General features: G+C 41.7%; 1 protein-coding gene across 6 annotated transcripts in view; it reads left to right on the top strand.

Annotated features, from left to right (window-relative positions):
- The window catches only part of AKT1 (AKT serine/threonine kinase 1), a 74,585-nt gene extending 58,803 nt beyond the window's left edge, over positions 1–15,782 (top strand). For all 6 annotated transcript variants that reach the window (XM_064460899.1, XM_064460898.1, XM_064460897.1 and 3 more), the window contains 4 exons: positions 409–623; positions 8,682–8,769; positions 13,391–13,493; positions 14,168–15,782. In XM_064460899.1, coding sequence (XP_064316969.1) covers positions 409–623; positions 8,682–8,769; positions 13,391–13,493; positions 14,168–14,247 — 486 coding nt within the window. In that variant the 3' untranslated portion in view covers positions 14,248–15,782. The remainder of the gene's footprint in view (positions 1–408; positions 624–8,681; positions 8,770–13,390; positions 13,494–14,167) is intronic.
- Positions 15,783–18,763: the final 2,981 nt, after the last annotated feature.

Raw genomic sequence — 18,763 nt, 5'->3', positions numbered from 1 at the left:
TGACTCCTTGGAGGTTTGGGGTTTTTCTAAAAAATTGAATCCCATTTGGAACAGTTTGTGATGGATAAGTGAGAATTTAACAGCTGGCTCTGTAATGTGAGAATAGTTCTCATCCTTTGGGCTTTCGAAGGTTGTGCTTATCATGACCATAATGTGAGGGAGGGTGGGAGGAAGCAGAGAAGGAAGCTGCCTTAATGTACCCGCTGCCTCCTTTCCCCCTCCCGCTCACCTAGCGTGGTGAACATGGATGCCAGTTCTTTTCAAATGGATCTTTTGCAAGTACTCCGCTGGTAGATTTGGCTGTGACATGTGAAAAGATGAACTTGCTAGGGTAAATTTTGCCTCGAGTTCTGTGTTCGTGCTTGGTTTGGGAATGTCTTCTAAAGCTTTTTCCTCACATTTCTGCAGGTGCTAGAAGATAACGACTATGGTCGTGCCGTGGACTGGTGGGGTTTAGGAGTTGTGATGTATGAAATGATGTGTGGCCGTCTCCCTTTCTACAATCAGGACCATGAAAAGCTCTTCGAACTCATCCTAATGGAGGAGATTAGATTTCCGCGCACTTTGTCACCTGAAGCAAAATCTCTCTTGTCAGGTTTGCTGAAGAAAGATCCTAAGCAGAGGTGAGGATGTTGCTTAATAGTTGTACTATTAAGTGCTGGTGCCCTCAGAAATAAAAAAAAAAGGGGGAGGGTGGGGGTAGAAATTCAGTTAAAGGCTTCACAAAGAAGTTAATAATTGTGCTATGCAGAGGCACGTCAGTGAAAGGGAACTATCTTCAAGACAAGTGACTTAAAAGTGACCGTTTCTATGCTGCCATACGAAAGGCCTTATCACCATCATTGAAAAACTTGAAAACGGTACTGCGCAGAGGGCTACTGAATGCACACATGCCAGCTGGTTTTCTTTATTTAAGGTTGAGAAAGATATTTAAGGCAAAATTGTAGTTTTGTTTGTAATCCTAATTCAAAATTATCATCCACCAAGATGCAGCAAGCAGACCTGCTCATTTTTGTTTTAACTTTTGGCATAAGCTGACACCACAAATAGCGACATCAAGCAGCTTTGGTGATGAGAAGGCTGAGCTTCAGAATACGATGGCTGCCATTAATGCAAAACTATAGCCTGGGCCAAAGCAAGTTAACCCTGCCTTTGGTCGTAATGAATCCAATGGCTGCTGTGGGTGATAAGCTGCTCTACTCTGAATGCTTTCACTGTTTGTCCCAGTTCAGGATGATGCCTGTTTTCTGTATTTTCTGTTAAATCTGTCAGTGATTTAGCATCCTGCTTCGGACAGTAGATGGTGGTGTTTGTACCATGTTTCTGGTGTTTATACCATGCTTAATCTACTTTTCCTGTTTCCTGCTTTGGATTTTTTTTGCTGTGCGTATTATTTTAAAAGTAACCACTGATTTAAAAACAGAAAAAAAAAACCAAACCAAAACAAAAAACCCCAAGTCCTTATTGGCTAACAAACAGAAAATAGAACAAGATCCAAAAAGGATGTTGACCTTCACACAAAGATAAACATCAGTTTAAAAACCTGCCATCTTGTCAACCCAGACATTTTAAAAACAAATAATACTGTGACTCTGCCCTGGTCTCATGTCATGAACGTTCCACTGTAAATGGGACCCAAATAGGAAATCTTTCATGTGAGGTGCAAGCAGGGTGTTCCGGTTTGCTCTCTAATGTTTGTTTAGTCTCTGTGTGTGCGTGCACATAGCAGGAAAATGGTTTTTGCCACTACATGGATACTTGTATCAAGGATTTTTGTCACTGCTGTGGGCTATTTCCATCACTATTTTTGATGGAAAATCCTGTTGTGAGGTCTTGTAATGCAAATCCACAATTTGTACTGCTGGAGAATTCAACTTAGAGGTGACATGGAGAACTGGGAACAGTTGTAGTCAGGAACATCGCCAGCCTTGTACTAGGTGGCAACAGCTGCACGCCCCTCCTGCACCCGGCGCCTGTGGGGGGACCCCCAGGAGAAGGTTGTGTAATCGATTAGCAGCCCCCCCCGGCACTGTGCTCTGCAAGTGTGGTTGCAGCCCCTGCCAACAGGATTCCCGTCCAGCAAAATGCGCTGGGTTAAATACAATTGTGACCCTTTCGTAGCTTATTCAGGTGGGGCTTTTCAATCACTGGCAACACAAGCAGCATCTGCTGTGATTTGTTCTTAAAGGAGCATCTCTGATGAACCAAAATGCAATTTGTTTACAAACAAAGAACGCCCACTTGTTTCTAATTACAAGGTTTTCCCAATACCAATAATTACTCCACAATATGCTCATTTTATACAAATAGCCACTTCTTCACATGTATCTTCTGCAGGCTTGGAACCAACGATGCTCTGATCTGTTGGACAGATGATTTTCATGCTGCTGATAGAAATAACTATAGACTAGACAAGCCTGCGCACACGCCTGCAGCTTGCTAATTACACTGGTGCTTCCCAAACTTTTTGGGTCATGGACCATTCTTAAATACTGGTTTCTCACCAGTCACTGTTCGCCCAACTTTTTAACTGAAGTTGTGATTCCGCAAATCCGCTGCGCTTGGTGGCGTTTTGGGCAGTACAGACGACTGAGCTGGAGGCACTAGGGGTAGAAGGGCTGAGTTCTGGCCTTGTAGTTCTATTTTCTTTCTATTCTGTGGTCTGTGTGCTGGCGTGGGTACCTGGGTAGTTGACTCATAATGAGTTCATGGAGCCGTATTCAAGAAAAACAGCCAGATAGCTACCAAAATACGTTCAGTGAAAAGTTAAATAACATGCGATAGTCTGGTTGACATTAGCCTGTTGACGATGCTTTGGGGAACCACTATGTAATTCAACTGAAATCCCCTCTTCCACAAAGCCCAGTGGTGGATAGAAGTTGGTGTCATAGTAATGTTGTCCGTGGCAGAAAAAAATATCAGAATTGGCAGCATTTAGTAAGTGCTGATGAACTTCAGGGTGGGATGGAGGAGACAGCCAAAACCATGAGGAAAATGAAACTGGGCAATGCTGTCCCTTCCGTTAAAATCCTACAAAAAATCCCCAACAACAAAAAAGGTTGATGTAGTGAAGCTCAGTGATGAGGATATTTTAAGTTAAATATCAAGGAGCTGGGGAACTGTGACCTGCATCAGTGAATTAAATCTTAAAAATTACCTGTTGTACCTGAGCTGGATATATGGAAGCAGTCTTGGCACTCTGTGTTAAGAAATACCAGTTCAGTCTCAAACTTACAGGCATATGGGGAAAATGTGAAGAACAATAAATTGCATTCTGCTTTTAATCATGGCTGTTTTCTAAATTTGGTCATATAAAATCTATTTTGTAAGGGAAAAGGAATTTTGAAGTTTCTTTTGGGATTGATATAAGTTTATTAATCTTGTAATGTGAGCTCTAATTTTCCTAAGAAGGAAAATCTATTCTGTAAATAGTTCCTTTTAATGGGACCTGACATTCTCCGTTGCTGCTTTGTGACATGTATCAAATGGAAGGAGGTAGTCAGAGCATTTTTTGGATGCATAAAACAGCAAAGTACTTCTATTATTCTTTCTCTGGCTGTGGAGACTGCAACCTGTGAAAGTGGGCATGGATCAGAGCACTCCATGTAAACAGGCTTAGTTCAGGTGGGTGGGTGGGTTGGTAATCAGCAGCGTGTCTCACAGGCTCTGAATCTTGGCAGGTTTTAAACTTGAGAGAACTTCAGGATGGTTTCCTCTGAACTTTGATCATGTGTTTTCACTACATGCCTTAGTGCTCCCTGTCACAAGTCAGGGTTGTTCAGCCTCTTTCAGATGGCGTTTGTCACAAGCTGCTTCATCTACTTCTGTGGTGCTCTTGGACCTTGCCATTCAGGAAGAATTGAGAGGAAGAAGATGCAGCATTTCACAGGTGCCTGTTAAAAGATACAGTGACTTCACAGAGTTGTAGTTGTGGCTTTGGAGCACTGAAGCTGGTCACTGGGAACTGGTGATCAGTCCTTGCAGCCACACAGGGATCTGGCACTTTCTTCTTTCTGGTGATGGTGGTTCTTTCCACATCCAGAGTGCAACTTTGGCTGCAGATATTCAGGAAGATCAGGGTCAGTCAAGCCTTTACCTGTGTGAAAACCAAGCTCCTTTTTTTTTTAACGTGTGAAAGGAGGCAATTTGTAGTTAAGGTGTATGTCTGTGTCCTCTGTGACACTCTGCTATGGGAGGGGTAGCTGGCTTGAGCAAACTTGTTCTCAGACACAGCTAGGTCTGCAGCCCAAGCAGCTGCTGCTGGAGTTGGAGGAGGTAGAGGTGACAGTCATGGGGACTGCAGGGGCCTAGAGGTGGTCCTGGTTAGCTGGTGGCAGGCATGAGGAGGTAACCTTGAATAACTGGTCCTCTTAGGCAGCAGACTTCATGCCTTGTGGGCATCCAGAGTCTTGAAACCACATGTTACACTTACCCTTATCTTGTTTGCTCTGAAGTGTGTGTGTTTCTATCTCCAGGCAGTTCCAGTGTCCTGGGTATCACTTGAAATGCAGAGTGCTCATCAAGTGTTCACACATGTTTCACCAGGTGCTTTGAGGTAGACTCTGATTTAGCTGTTGTGTATGATAATTTTAGCCTGTATTGGTTCAGTCTAAAACTATGCAGAATGGGTTTGGGCAAACTCAAACGGTTCACCCATAAGAAATAGAAATTGAAGCTGAGGAAAACATAAAAGGCAAATTTAAGGAGATTTTTCTCCCCCAGCTTTCTAGAAATCAGTAGTTCAGAGACTTTCCAAGCCTCGGTACCCTCAAATATGACTCCTGTGTGGTTACTATGTTGGGGAGTGGGAGCTTTTCCAGTGTTACTGGATCCACTATGTTTGTCTCTTACACATGTCGTTAATGAAGAAGTGGGGAAGTAGAGCCCAGCACAGAGCTGGGAGTTGCATTAGGCTTTCCAAAAGTCTTAATCTCTGAGTGGGAAAGCCCCCAAAGACTGGGTGTACAGGGCTTTGGGAAGAATATGGCCTTTTCTTTCCAAACCTTGAGTCATCAAATCGTGCTGTTCCCAAAGCCAGCCAGAGCTTCTCATGCTGCTAGTGCTGGTCATGGGAAAGCGATGTAGCTGCAGTTCCTAAATCCTTCCCTGTGGCTATTAGAGACCCCTGAAGGGTAAGGGCCATAGTAAAAGAAGTTACTAGTCTCCATTCTGACTGATCAGAGAAAGGGAAATATGTGTCTCTGTGCTCTGAGCTGGTGAACACCAATAGCTTTTTGCAGAGCTGATTTTCTTGAGCCTGGTGGGTCTGCTCGCACTGTTGTAGAGCCAGGTTTGGGGCGGGGAAGAGTCAGAAATTATGTGAAGACAGAATGGCAACAGAAATGGTGCCTAAAACCGTGGCCATCTTCTCACACGAGGATGGTGCACGTGCAAATCTCTCAACAGAAATCTTTCACCTCAAAGTATGACAGCCTCTTCAGGTGAGGATTCGCCCACAGTCAGGATCTGTATTGTGGCTCCTAATATGGTGAAGCAACGAGCTTGTGAATGGGATTATTTGGCAGGGCAGAGTGACGGCAGTTGCTGCCCGCTTTCCTGTCTCGGAGCCTGGCTGTCCTTATGTAGAAACTTTTTAACTATAAAACTAGAAGTTTGTGGGTTTCTTTTTAAAGAGCTGGGAATGGACTTGGGTGCTGAGTAGTGTTTACGTGGACAGTAGAGAAACAGTATTTTTCCTGTGATCCAATAGTTGCAATCTCCTGGCCTGTGATAATACTACTTTCACTGTTGTCTCTGTGTTTATACACTATAGTTTCATATATATGTATTAAAAAAATTTACAGTACATGCATTTTAAAAAGTATTTGCATATGCTTTCTCTATGGAATGATAGCTGATTGCCCTTGACTCACGGAGCACAGGCATTTTTCATTAAATGATTAACAGAACTTGCAAGAAATACAGTTTCATAAAAATTAAAAATGTGGAAATGGTTTCAGTTTAATATTGATGTTGTACTTTATTAATAATTTTCTCCCTGGGATTTAGCTGAAACAAACAAAAGCTCTCAAATATAGATGGAAGTTAAATGAATACTTTTGCAAGTATTTTTTAAGGAGACCAATTTAGACAGAAGTTTTGGTTTAGGGGTTTGTGGTTTTTTTGGGTTGTTTGGTTTTTTTAAAAAGCGCTTTTTGGCCTCTTCACTTTCCGTTGTATTTCCTTGCATACTGTAAGCCTCAGTAGCTTTTTCTTTCTAAGTCCTACTTATACTATTTTTTTGTTCCATCTGAAGGTTTAAATGCACAGAATTTAACTTTATTGTGGAAGAATCTTTTCGAGACTTTTATTCCTGCTGTATTTTTCTTCAGTTGTTGCATGTCCTTACAAAAGACAAACCTGCTGCTCTTTCAGTTATCAGTGGTGCTTAACCGTGAGTTTTGCATTAGGTGCTGATTTAATTTTGTTCTCCTTCAGAGGTTCCTTTCATAATAATTCTGAAAAACAAGAGTGTATTCTGGAATAAGTCCATATCCAAAATATGAGGTTTCTAATCATTTCCCTATTCACTTTGGATGGATTTGTTTAATAGTATAGATTTTTAGAAGGTAAGTGAAACATCTGGGTTTTTTCTTGGAATTTCCCTGAGTATGTATTTGCCCTTCATGGAACAAAGGCTTGTATTAGATAACGTATTCTCCAAAGCACTCGTACATGGCTGCAGCCAGCCAGCCTTCCTGCATGCTCCTGCAAAACACGCTTCAGGTTGTTCTTAGCTTATAGTCACTCCAGAACTCCTGTGCAGAAGTGCAGTCTGTTGACATCTGTGGGTAAAGAACATCGAGTCCACCCTCTTCTTCACCGGCCTTCATCATCTGCACTGGGGAAGCAACGAGCAGCCTGGTAGAGACTTGGCAAAGCCTCTAGACCTGTGGGAAACCAGGCAAGAGATGATTACTCACAGACTTTGTCTCTGTTCCCAAGCTGCCCTGGAGTTTGTCTCTGTTCCAGGCTGCTCTGCAGCTGTATTAACGTGCTGCCAGGCAGATGGGAGAGCCATTGCCTGGCTTGGTTTGGCCTGTGGGGCTCTAGGGTGAACTTAGGCTTGGTCTTACAGCTTACCTGGGGAAGGGGAGAGCATCACTGCACACTTTGCAACTCGGAGACTGGGGATCCGTTCCCTCTTCCACTGCACGTTTCCAGAAGGAACATGAAGGAGCAAACACCTTCAGTTGCTGTGCCCCTAAATGAAAGAGGGCCGAGAAGAAAGCATGGACTCTGAACTGCCAGGCGCCTCTGCCATTTGGTCTTTCTGGTACAGCTGTGGCCTCTGCCATCTTGTGTGCTCTGAAGACAGTGCTCGGGCATGGATGAGAGGGTTGCATGCGCCAGGATCCATTCCCAGTTGGCAGTATGGACAAAGAGTCGCCATATTTGACTCCTCCTCACTAAGCGATATTCCAACGCTGTTCCAATAGCATTGTGCCTTCAAACTAGGTCCCAGAGCATGCAGTACAGTCTCAAGCTGTCAAAATACCACTTCAATGGGCTGTGGAACAGCCTTCGCATTCTCTCTTATATTCTGAAATGAAACCCTTCCCTCCACACCCAAATAATCATGTATTAGGCCACAGGGTTACTGCATGTGGCCCAGAGGAGATTCAGGGCCAACTGCTGTGCAGCAAGGATGAGGCCTGGCTGGGCAGCTTGGCTTCAGGTTCAAAGAACAGTCCATGGATGTTTTTCTGTAGCAGTACACCTCTAGCCTTGGTCACATAGAGCTGTTGTTCCAGGCTCTTAAAATAGGGATAATATCTCAGTTTGTCAGTGGCACCAAGAATCAGAGAACTAGAGGTCAGCCTGGATGAACATGGTGACACCTCTTGTACTTAAAATCCTGAGCATCATCTTAACCTTGTTACCTGAAAGTAAGTCTCCTGCTGATGATTCAGTTTTGTTTTCTCAGTGCATGCCTTTGCTTGCAGATGTGGTTCAATCTTTTAGTGAGCATTTTAACCTCCACAACAAAATTTAAGTATCTGTTAGTTCAAGACTGCAAGTAAACTGATTGCATCTATAAGCTGTGTGGACAGTTTTATTTTGGAATAAAAGTGCTTTATCTTGATATACCTTAAGTCAATAAAACACCCTTTGTGTTTTCGTGAAGCCAAGGAGGAGGAAAGATTTGCATACAACGTGATATTATCACTGCAGTTGTCAACTGTTTTCTTTAATGGAATTTTAAATCAGGTTGCATAAATCAATTTGTCTTAAAAATCCTTGCCTCTCTTACATTTCAAAATCAAATACAGTGTTACTGCTGGCTTCGCTCTGCTCTACAAGATTGTAAGGGGTAGTCACTTAATTTAGAAAGAGAGAAGGGTGTGTGGCTCGGGCCTTTTACTTGCTGGATCCGCTGTGGTCTCTAGGACAGTATCTTTCCTGAAGGGCAGGTCTTTTGAATTGTGATGATTTATTTTTCTTCTTGGTTTGTTTGAGACTTTTATTCTAATTCTGTTTGGTAGCATGTTTTCAATGGAACTGTCTTGAAGCCTAAAATAGACTGTCCTGCAGCCCTTGCACAAAAAACCAAATATGAAGCAAATGCTAGAACTGCTCCCAAATATATTGTATAAACTTAGAATTTACTACTGGTTCATAAAAATTGAGTGAGAAAAATAACGGTACTCACATTTAATTACTTATTTTGCCCCAAACAGGTTAGGTGGCGGTCCTGATGATGCCAAGGAGATTATGCAGCACAAATTCTTTGCTGGCATTGTTTGGCAAGATGTATACGAGAAAAAGGTACTTACACAGCTGTGGATATACTGAATGTTCCAAATTTTGTTGCCCTCCATAAGGTACACAGAAGCCCTCCATGGAAGAGGTTTGCATTTGGTTTTAACAAGGCTAAATTGCTTCGTGTTGCTTAAAATATTGTAATCAGATGACTTCTGAACCAAAGCTTTTTTTTCCTCTCACAATGAGAGGACTGTGTCTCAATGAGGTACTTGTTCCTGTGACTGAATAAATAGGATGTAGCCAAAATTGCTTCAAAATTTAGACAGTGTTTAAGCTTTTAAAATGGCTTTTCCTGAGAACTCTTGTTGTTGTTCCTTGCTATCAACTGGTGTATCACTTGCGAACCCAGGAGTTATTGTTGGTTCTTGAGCATCCAGATGCAAATATTCCTAGCAGCAGTAGTGGAAGATGGGCTGTTTGTTCTCCTGTCTTGAATTATGAAATTAGACTGAATAGGCAAGTGCAGAGAAGTGCAGGCTTTTGCACCAATCCTAGCGTAATATTTTTTTTAAAGGCAGAGGGCTGACTGAAGTGTTTGCACTTCATGGTGCTTCTCATTGGTTTTCCTGGAGACCCACTGAGTTTGTGGGCTTTCCACTGGGAGCCACTGAAGTCAAAGAGCCCAGCCCTTCCCATATGAGTGTGTTTCATCAGTTGTCTATGCCTCACTGTCCCTTCATTCACAGATAACTTACTCCACTCCTCCAAGATGCCCTGCTTTGTGCTCTCAGGGCAATCTGCTGTTGTCCCTCCTTCCCCCTGCAGTCCCTCATGATATCAGATCTCCTTTGATCTTTAAATACAGTTTAGTTCTTCCTCCAGCTGGTGGGAGCAGGTAAGAAGCTTAGCAGAAACTGAGTTTTAAGTCTTTGGATTCTTTCGATAAACCTAATACAGTGATATAATTGCAATGTTTGTATTCTTAAAATAATAGAGCATAACACCACTGGTTTTCATACCTTAGTGGGAGAATTGTCCAGTTTCTGTATGGAATTACAGAGAGTGCTCTTGTTTCCTTCTCTTCTTTTACTTCCTCACATATTTGTGTGGATGAAGGGAACTGAAAAATTATAAAATAAATTTTTGTGTCTTGAAAGTGTGGATAGGGTTTAGACCTCTGTCTTTTCAAAGCATCCCTTGAGAGAGAGCTGCCTGCGGTCATGAGGGCAGGAGGGAGTTGTGTGGAGTATATTCAGTATAATGTAACAAGTTGTCACGGTAACTTCTGAACTACTGTTCTAAACAGGAAGTTATCCCCATTTTCACCCAGCTGTCAAGCTGAATACTTGGGGGCTTGCTAATTTTTTGCAGTTTAAGGTGAAAAGTTGATAATGGGGCTCAAATGTATTCAGTGAAGTTATTTGTTATTTGGTGGTAGTCCTGCTTCCCTGAATGGAGGAAAAATCACAGTCTGGAGGCAATTTATTTATCTATAGGACTGAGAAAGCCTTCATAAATTGTCCCATAGTAGTACTGACTCAGATTGTTGTGGGAAACTACCAGGAAATTCCAAATGTTACGTATTTTGGAGAAAGCAGTCTGCTAATTAAGACTCTTTCTGACCTTGGCATGTCCAAGGAGTCTAGGTTCTGGTTTTGCTCCTGTCCCATTAGCAAGTGCATCTGAAATTGGATGTAAACCATTACCTACTGCAGAAATAGCCATGCTGTGCAAATGAAGAGATTTCAGAAAGCCTGTGAGTAATTGCCGCTTACGTTCTCGGTGGTCCAAAGAGAATCTTGCAGCATTTACCTGAAATGGATAAAAGCTGAATTTTGTCAGCTGCCTAGAGGTGTTTGTGTGCTAAGCTTGGTTACCCACTATCTCCAGATAATGGTAAATATGTTTATGAATATAGGCTTGGGGTAATCGAGAACACTTACTTTGTAATCAAGCTTTTTGGAAAAATAACTTTGCTTTTGAATTATAAGGAGTTTTGAATAACTGGGGTTGTCCCAAGAATTTAAAATATTCAGTAGATTCTCCTGAAAGAGTGTTGTTATTTGTCTCTGGTGCAAAGAAAGGTGCAATTTAATTTGCAGTATTTTGCCCACCTACAAGAGAAACATATGCAATGAGATTTTAATCACATGGGTTTTTTCTGGTCTTTTTTGGCTCTTAAACCAACATAAGCCTGCGGGTGTCATGCTGGTCTGCAGCAGCGGGAAGCTACAGGTGGCACCTCTCTGCCAGTTGAACTGCAGAGCTATTGCAGTGACAGCTTTTCAGTAAAGCAACATATTTGCTTGGTAAAGCCAGTGTTAGAGCTTTCTGTGGCTTCCCCTCAGTTTCCAGCTTAACATTCTAAATTTGACAGCTAGGGGAAAAAAAATTGTCATGCGGGTGCATCATAATCTGTCTGAAATTGCTTTTAACCAACAGTGAAATAAAAGGGAAAATGATACAGGCAGTGCTAGCCCATTACGCGTGTGTTCTGACTTAGGATTGCTGCTCTGAGTCGTTCTGGTGTGCGTGGTTCAGGTGTCTGCTGCAGTGCCCAAGCCCTAAATCACTCTGTGCTGCGCACAGCAAGCTAGAGCAACTGGGAGCGCTGCGCGTGCCAAAACCACCATTAGCTTAAAAGGACAGATAGAACTTCACACACACATGCACGCACAGCTTGTCAAAAACAAACCAAGGTTTGCCTTAAGGAATAGGCAGACAACTGCTATAAGGAGAAAGAGAATAGAGTTAAAACGTGAAAGAAAGAATGCTCATCCTCAACAGGGTTTTTATACATAACGTGCTGGTTTGGCTTGGTTGAGAATAGCATTATTAACATTATAATGCAAAGCACTGCCTCTTCAATAGCTTCAGGAGGACTGCAAGGCTCAGAGTGACTTGTGGCTTTGGGATATCCTGTTTCCTTTTCCTTTTTAGATTCAGGACATAAAGACCATTTCTAAGGACCTAATTTTGTTCACAGGAACATTTGCCAGGCTCCTTGAAGCCACCCTTGGGCACAGAGGGTCATTAATAATTCAAAAAATGATGATGAATATATACTGTAATTGTGCTCTCTTATAATAAAGAGAACTTTTATGTCCCTTAATTTTTAAAGATTGGTTTTAAACCATAGAATGTTTCTTTGTATTTGGAAATATTACCTTATGTGTAGATAACACTTTTTAAAGTCTCTACATTGAAAATGAAGGAGCTTCATTGGATCATTTTTTGTAAGACAGGATGACGCTCTGTTAGGTGCTCTCAGAACAGATCAGAAAGATGATCCTGGTGACAGGGAGCTTGAAGCTAGTGCTTTTCTTATTAACTGACTTGCCAAGCAAATGATTCTTCAGATCTAAGCTGGAGGAAATGTTAGGGGTGGGGAAGAGGTGTTTTGTGTACTCAGGATTTGCCGATGTTTCCCAGGGAAGGTAGTGATTTCTGTTGGTGGTGGTCTTATTTCTGTAGGAGCAGAAGTGCAAGTCTCGGGGTCACTGCTTAATTACAGTTGGAGCAATTTACCATTTGCCTTGATAAACCTTTCCCTGCAGTTTCAGATTGGAAGCCGTATACTTCCTCTATCACGCTCCTAAATTGTTGCCTGGTGTGGCTCTGTGCTATTAAAAGATGGCCATGCTTAACCCCAGTGGTGGGCGATCTGAAGCCCGGTGCTGGGAGCTATTACATGTCCTCTGTGGGAGGGCTAAGAACAGTGTTTACATTCTGTTTCTACCGCATCGGCAGCAGGGAGGTGAGCGAGGTCTGAATCCCAGCTCCGTTGCCCTCCAAAATTGTACGTGTTCCAACTCCGTGCATCTGTATGCAGCCAGCTCTGCCACCCCACTTCCCAGGCGCGCTCCTCCTCCAGCCCCAGTCAAGCAGCTCCGCTCCATCTGGAGTTCCTCTTGCCAGAGCTTGCCTAGGTACACATGGATGATTTCTAGCCTGTCGGCCCAAGTGAGTGTCAAGAGTAAAACCCAAATAGTGCGACTCGCGGTGTAACAAGAGGAGAATGTTCACCACTAAGCGTGCTCAGGTTTTTTGTAAGCAGTCCAGATTTTCTAAGTTCAGAGTTGATATAAAACTGCTTTTGGGGATCGGCAGTAATGCTTAACGTTGCTGCTGCCTTGTCCTAAATTCTCCCGGGTTGGTCAGACTGACAGCACAGATGCGTTCAGAGCTGCATGGGCACAGTAGCTCTGTAGCTGAAGTTTTCCTGTGAACATTACAACCCTCATGGCGATACACAAGTCCAGCTGATCAGTTTGGTATCACCAAGCATCTTTTTTATTCATTTTCATCCTCTGCAAGCATAAACCTGACTAGATGCAATTGACATTTTCCATATAATTAGGTGGGTAACCAGTATATTATATGACTTAAAATTTGTAAGCATGTTATTTAGTACTTGAAGAAATGTTAGGATTCTAGGTTTTTCTTTGTGCAATTAAATCCTAGAGGCAAAATGCCTTAAATGCCCCATAAATAGGAAGTGGACACCTAAACAAATACTTTTTACTGTATATAGTTCCTTCTTTACATACTGGCGTTTTTTCAAATGTATGTTATGTATGTAAGAAAAGGCACCGTAGCCTATAACTGTGTTTCAAATTCTACCTGTTTCAAACAGCACTGCAAGAACCTGTAAATGGACAGTGTTTGTTTTTGCTTTTCATAGCTTGTACCTCCGTTTAAGCCACAAGTTACATCTGAAACAGATACAAGATACTTTGATGAAGAATTTACAGCACAGATGATTACAATCACTCCTCCTGACCAAGGTAAGGTTTTCCCCAAATGTCACCCACTATGTTCTGCAGGCAACCAGAAATAATTTGCTGTAATGTTACCTGCTCTCTTTATACCATGTGAAAAAGCATCAGTTTAAACTTGCTGGTTTTCCATGTATGTATTAGACGGAGAAGTTGGTAAACTGATGTGCAACTTCCAGTTCAGGAAATGAAAAACCTGTTTTAGAAGACAGTGAAATTATTTGTACTGTTGTCTTCTCCAAATCTGCACATTCCCACTGGAAAATACTTCTGTCCATGAGTTTTGCATGTGTACCTCTGCACACACACTGTGTGTATGCAAGAGTATGGACTAGCATCCATACCCAGTCAAAATATATTTTATTTTCATGGCATGTTTGATGCTCTGAAATAGCAATTGCCAGAAATTCAGAACACTGAATGTGGATTTAAGGAATACAGCTCCTAGCAATTTTAAATGGGCATTGAACAACTGTTTACATATAACAATCAGGACCTTCTGTGATGCCCATTTAATGGGGTGAGATTTAAGACTTCCTGTTTCTTTGTCCTTTCAAGCTGCAGAAGAAAAAGGCAACAGTGAAATTTTCTGAGATAACTTTACTGTACATTACCTTATTGTTTGTTTGCTTAAAAAGGTAGCAAATGTTGTCTACTGTTCTGTTTATTTTTTCATTTTTCAGATGACAGCATGGATTGTGTAGATAACGAGAGAAGACCTCATTTTCCTCAGTTCTCCTATTCAGCCAGTGGAACCGCTTAATGTTTCGCAATGTTTTCCCATTCAGAAACAAAACAGACTGCATTTTGGGGACCTTACTTCAATGGACACTAGAGAACTTTCTATATAATCTGAATTACAAACTGTGTTTGTATTACTATTTAGATGAATTTGTAGGAAGCCTCACAGATTCTGTATTTAAAACAATTCTTTGATGCATTTTTGAGAAGGAAAACAAATCCATTCTTAAAGTATTACGTCAAGGCTTTTATGCTGAATGACCATAGGTTTTTAAGAATATACACCAAAACTGTTTACTTTAGAAATAATTAAGGTATTCAACATATCAGCAACTCTGACCAGAAAATCCCCTTATTTTATTTATTTCATACAGTTCATTATCTAAATATAGAATCTGCACTCTGAACAATTAGATTTATATAGGAAGATATAAGACTTTAGTAGTTAGTGCAATAATATAAGCAACAAAGTGAACAAACTCTGGAGGGTTAAGGTTCAAACTCATTTTGGACAGCAGTGAAGTGTCATCCAACTCCAGAAAACCAACTATAGGAACAGCATTAATGGCCTCAGTGAGGTAAATCAAAAAGCAAAAGTTATTTTTGTTATAACATCTGCTACAAGACATTACATATCAAACCGAATCCAGTGGAATTGCCACATCGTACAGATGAGTATTCCATTCTAGACAGTGCATCTAATTATTCCATTTGCGTAGAGTTTAGGAATACTTCATAGGATTGGCTTCTCAGAACCTAGAAAGCGCTTGATTTACCAGTCTGCTATGAAATGCAACAACGTGAAATCACCCACTTTCACCACTGTATGAAAATACTGTACAGGTCTAAGAGAGGAATCATCGTAGTGAGTGAGTCAACCAGGCAAAAGTACAGTTTGGCACTGAAGTAATGACTTGTTGCCGCCTTTTTTTTATGAAAAGAGATATGAATATATGTAAACACTTAATGACTTTTTGCATCATGCCAGATCATTTCTTTCTTGAGTGTGCATTAAAGGTATCAGCCAACAGTTCATGGTGCCTTCTCACTCTTGAAGATTCACTTTAACAGTGTTTCCCATGTGTAAGAAAAAAACTAGGTTGAAACTTCATATGTGTTTGAATAATAATGGTGTTCAAAAAGTGAATTTTTTTGTTTTTCATTTTTAATCTTAGTGGAAAATTCCCCACACCCTATTTTTGTTGTAACGTTTCTTTGTAATTTTCATAAAAGCAGTCTTATTCTGTCTCTGCTGCGAATGAATTTATTCCATTGTAGGTTGTGTTCTCTTAAATTGCTTTTTTTTGTTTGTTGTTCATTCTCTTGACTGTATAAAGATGATGACATGTACTACAGTTAACTAGCATTTAATTTTTTTTATTATTTGAAAGGGAGTATGTTATGAAAACCCTCGCTTCCCCTTGCCGTCAGAAACTGCTGTGTTTGCACAGAGAGCCCATCATCTTGACTTTTTTTTTAACAACGTTCAACTCTAGTATTTTTACTCATGATATGAAAGTTTCCCTCCAAATACTTAAATAAAAGTTGCTTTAACAAGTTAGGTTCTTATTTCTTGTGGTAGGAGCCTTCTGAATTTGTAGAGATGCAACAACTGCTCCAGTTTCTTGAGTCTGATGTGCACATCAGTGAGGGATTTAGGCTTCCCTGCCCCTCCTCAGTTGTTTCATCTCTGTGCTGATAATTTTATGCAAAGATAATTTTGGAAAACATTTGTTTAAAGAAACACACCCTGCACCAGAAATAGTTTGTCTTAAGGTGAACAAGGACAGGCCTTATTTTGCTGTCCCCCTGATGCCAGTGCGATTGTGTTACCGAGGCCCTAATCTTCAAAGGTATTGCTATTCCAGTCACTTGGGCCAGAGTACAATATATAACACTGTGTTTCCTTTCTAGGGACTAAGGTTAATCACTTCGAGGAGGTAGTTGTACAAACTGGAATGTCCTTTTCCAAACAGAAATAGAGAGAAAAAGACGAGAAAGTCCAAGAACAACTGCAGTTTGCTTCAAGCTGAGCACAGAAGTTGCAACTGTAGTAAGCCATTAACACCAAAAACATTTTTACGTTCAAGGAATAGGCTATAATTCCCTGTAGAATTTACTGCACATCTTATGCAAGGAGGGAAGGTGGAAGGAGGGCCTCTGTCTCTCTGTAGAGGATACCTTGCACTGATGCTGGACAGCCTATCGCCTTCTGCAAGTCTGATCTCCTCAGTGCTCTCCTTCCTTTGTTTCCAAGCCTTCAGCTGAGTTTGCAGCCAGCCTAGGGACGAAGTCCAAAGAACTCTTCTGCAAGTCTACAAGCCCTGACAAGTTCTGAACTAACACACTTCGTGCATCCAAATATAGGCAACTCGAACGAGCAAAGGTTACCATCATCTGCCCCAGGAAAATCTGGTCTTCCAAATGCAGGAACAGACATGGATCGGGTTGTTCTGTTGAGGCTGATTATGTCTCAGAACAGTGTTTTTCTGCCAGTTGTTGCTAATGGATTTTTGTTTTAATGCCTGTATATAAAATGGAACTTCAAAAAGCTGCCAAAAAATGTCTTGGAATCTTAGTATTGCTACCAGCAGTGAGCTGGGAGGGCCACACCTGAAAGCAGGGTCTTCTGGATATTTTCCCTTATTTTGCCTGTGATTATTCAAAACGCCTTTCCTGTCGTCTGTAATTGAATGATTACCAGCATTACAGCTGTCTACCCACAAACACAAAGTGTGTTCTTCCAATTTTGATTTAGTACAGAAGATGAGGAGTAGCACGTCCATCACTGCTACCATCCTGTTGTCTTTCCTTACCTGCCCCACGACTGTGACCTGAGAGCCGTTCACCTTGGATTGCTTTTGTACCATGTATGCAGAGACTGCTTAAATCCTGCATGTTCCTTTAGCTCTTTTATTTGAAAACCCCAAACTTTTCTAACTATCTGTACAACCAAAACCTCCTCATTCTTCCTTCTGGCACTGACAAATGTCACCTTGCTCTGGCATTGCATGTTGCAGCAAGGTGGTGCATCCCAAGTGCAGAACACTGGTAGTATATGTCTGTTACAGCCCAGGCACTTGGTTGTAAACTCAGGGTGGGAGAAAAATAGGAAAAAAACCTTTTCAAGAGCAAACAAGTAACGTGCAGTTCTCTGCGTGCCACTGACTGCAGTCAGAAGACGAGGTCAGCTGAGCACTGGTCGAAACAGATGCAGTGCTGCTTGTGCTCTTCGGGGTTAAGAGACATTGGTAGAAGCCAGGTAATTCTGCAAATTCCATTTTGTATTCTCCTGTGTAACTAAAACATCCAGTACTTCTGGATAGTACATCCAGTACTATCCCGTTAGGATATGGCAGGCTGTTCTCCCTTTAAACTGGGTGAAGACCACCATGGTTTATAGCATTCCCAACTCTGCACAAGCTATGACCTCTCGCCCCCCGCAGTAAACTGCCCTCTCTTCACTTTTCTTTCTCCACCATCACCCCTCCAGGAGGTAACCTCCACGTGCTCCCCAGCTGCGCCCCTGCCCTCGCGCAGGCCTCAAGTGGCTCGCCTGCTAATTGAATTTGTTCCCAGTTTTCCACCTGAGAAACAAATTACGATGGTTTTTGGAGATTTGGGAGAAAAACTTTCCTTGATTGTCTGAATTGGATGATCTTTGCTTTAATGGGGGGTGAATTTTCTTGTCTGCTACTTTGGATTGCTTACGTGCATCTAAACGCTTAGTGCAAGAGTACTGTATTCTTCATGCTGCTGAGTGTGTGTGGTTTTTTTATAAATCGTTGTTAGAGAAAAAACCCTTTGCTTTTTAGAGTTTTACCTCCAGCAGCAGGATTTAGGATGGTGGTCCCAAATGAGAGGTCACAACCTAGGGTGGGAATGCAAACTCCAGGGAGATGGAGTTGTAGAAGAGAAGCCCACACAGGAAAAGCACCTGTGAGAACTGCATGGGTTTTCTGCCCGAGAAGCTTGGGAAATGACAGTCTGGGAGGAAGGTTTGATTTATTTTACTGTATCTAAAAGAGCTTCAGAGGTAAAAACACATTTGAAGAAATGCGCAAATGTAAAAGGATCTTGTTTTTTCAGTGTTGCAAATGAGTGTGTTTGTCTTCTGCCTTTAGCTCAATTTTCTTAATAACAGGGAGGTTAATCGCCACTAGAAGTAAAACGAAAAGAACACACAGTGCCTATAGCAAACAGGAGCTTATTATCCCCGACGCAGCTGAGCGTACAGACGTTTGGTAGCTCTGTCTAATGGAACATATGTTGCATTCTAATCAGGTGGTGACTACTTGCTCTGTGTCTGAAATCATTGCAAACAAAACCATTTTGTTACAGTACTCCCTGCGTGCCCTTTTGTTTTCTTTAATTTTAGTTTTTGTAACTGCTTGTCACCATCCTGGCTTTGTGAGCATGGTGGGCTCGTTCTTGTATGTGAAAACACTGCTTCCCTCTGTGGTTTTTCAGCGTGCTTGTAGCTCGGTTCTCGGTTTCTCCTTCCCTGAAGCACTGCTTCACGTGGCTGCCTGCCTGTT

The sequence above is a fragment of the Phalacrocorax carbo genome, chromosome 9, assembly GCF_963921805.1.
Source record: "Phalacrocorax carbo chromosome 9, bPhaCar2.1, whole genome shotgun sequence".
Lineage (NCBI taxonomy): Eukaryota > Metazoa > Chordata > Aves > Suliformes > Phalacrocoracidae > Phalacrocorax > Phalacrocorax carbo.
The sequence above is the reverse complement of the archived record's forward strand: the minus strand, read 5'-3'. Positions and strand labels throughout refer to the sequence as shown.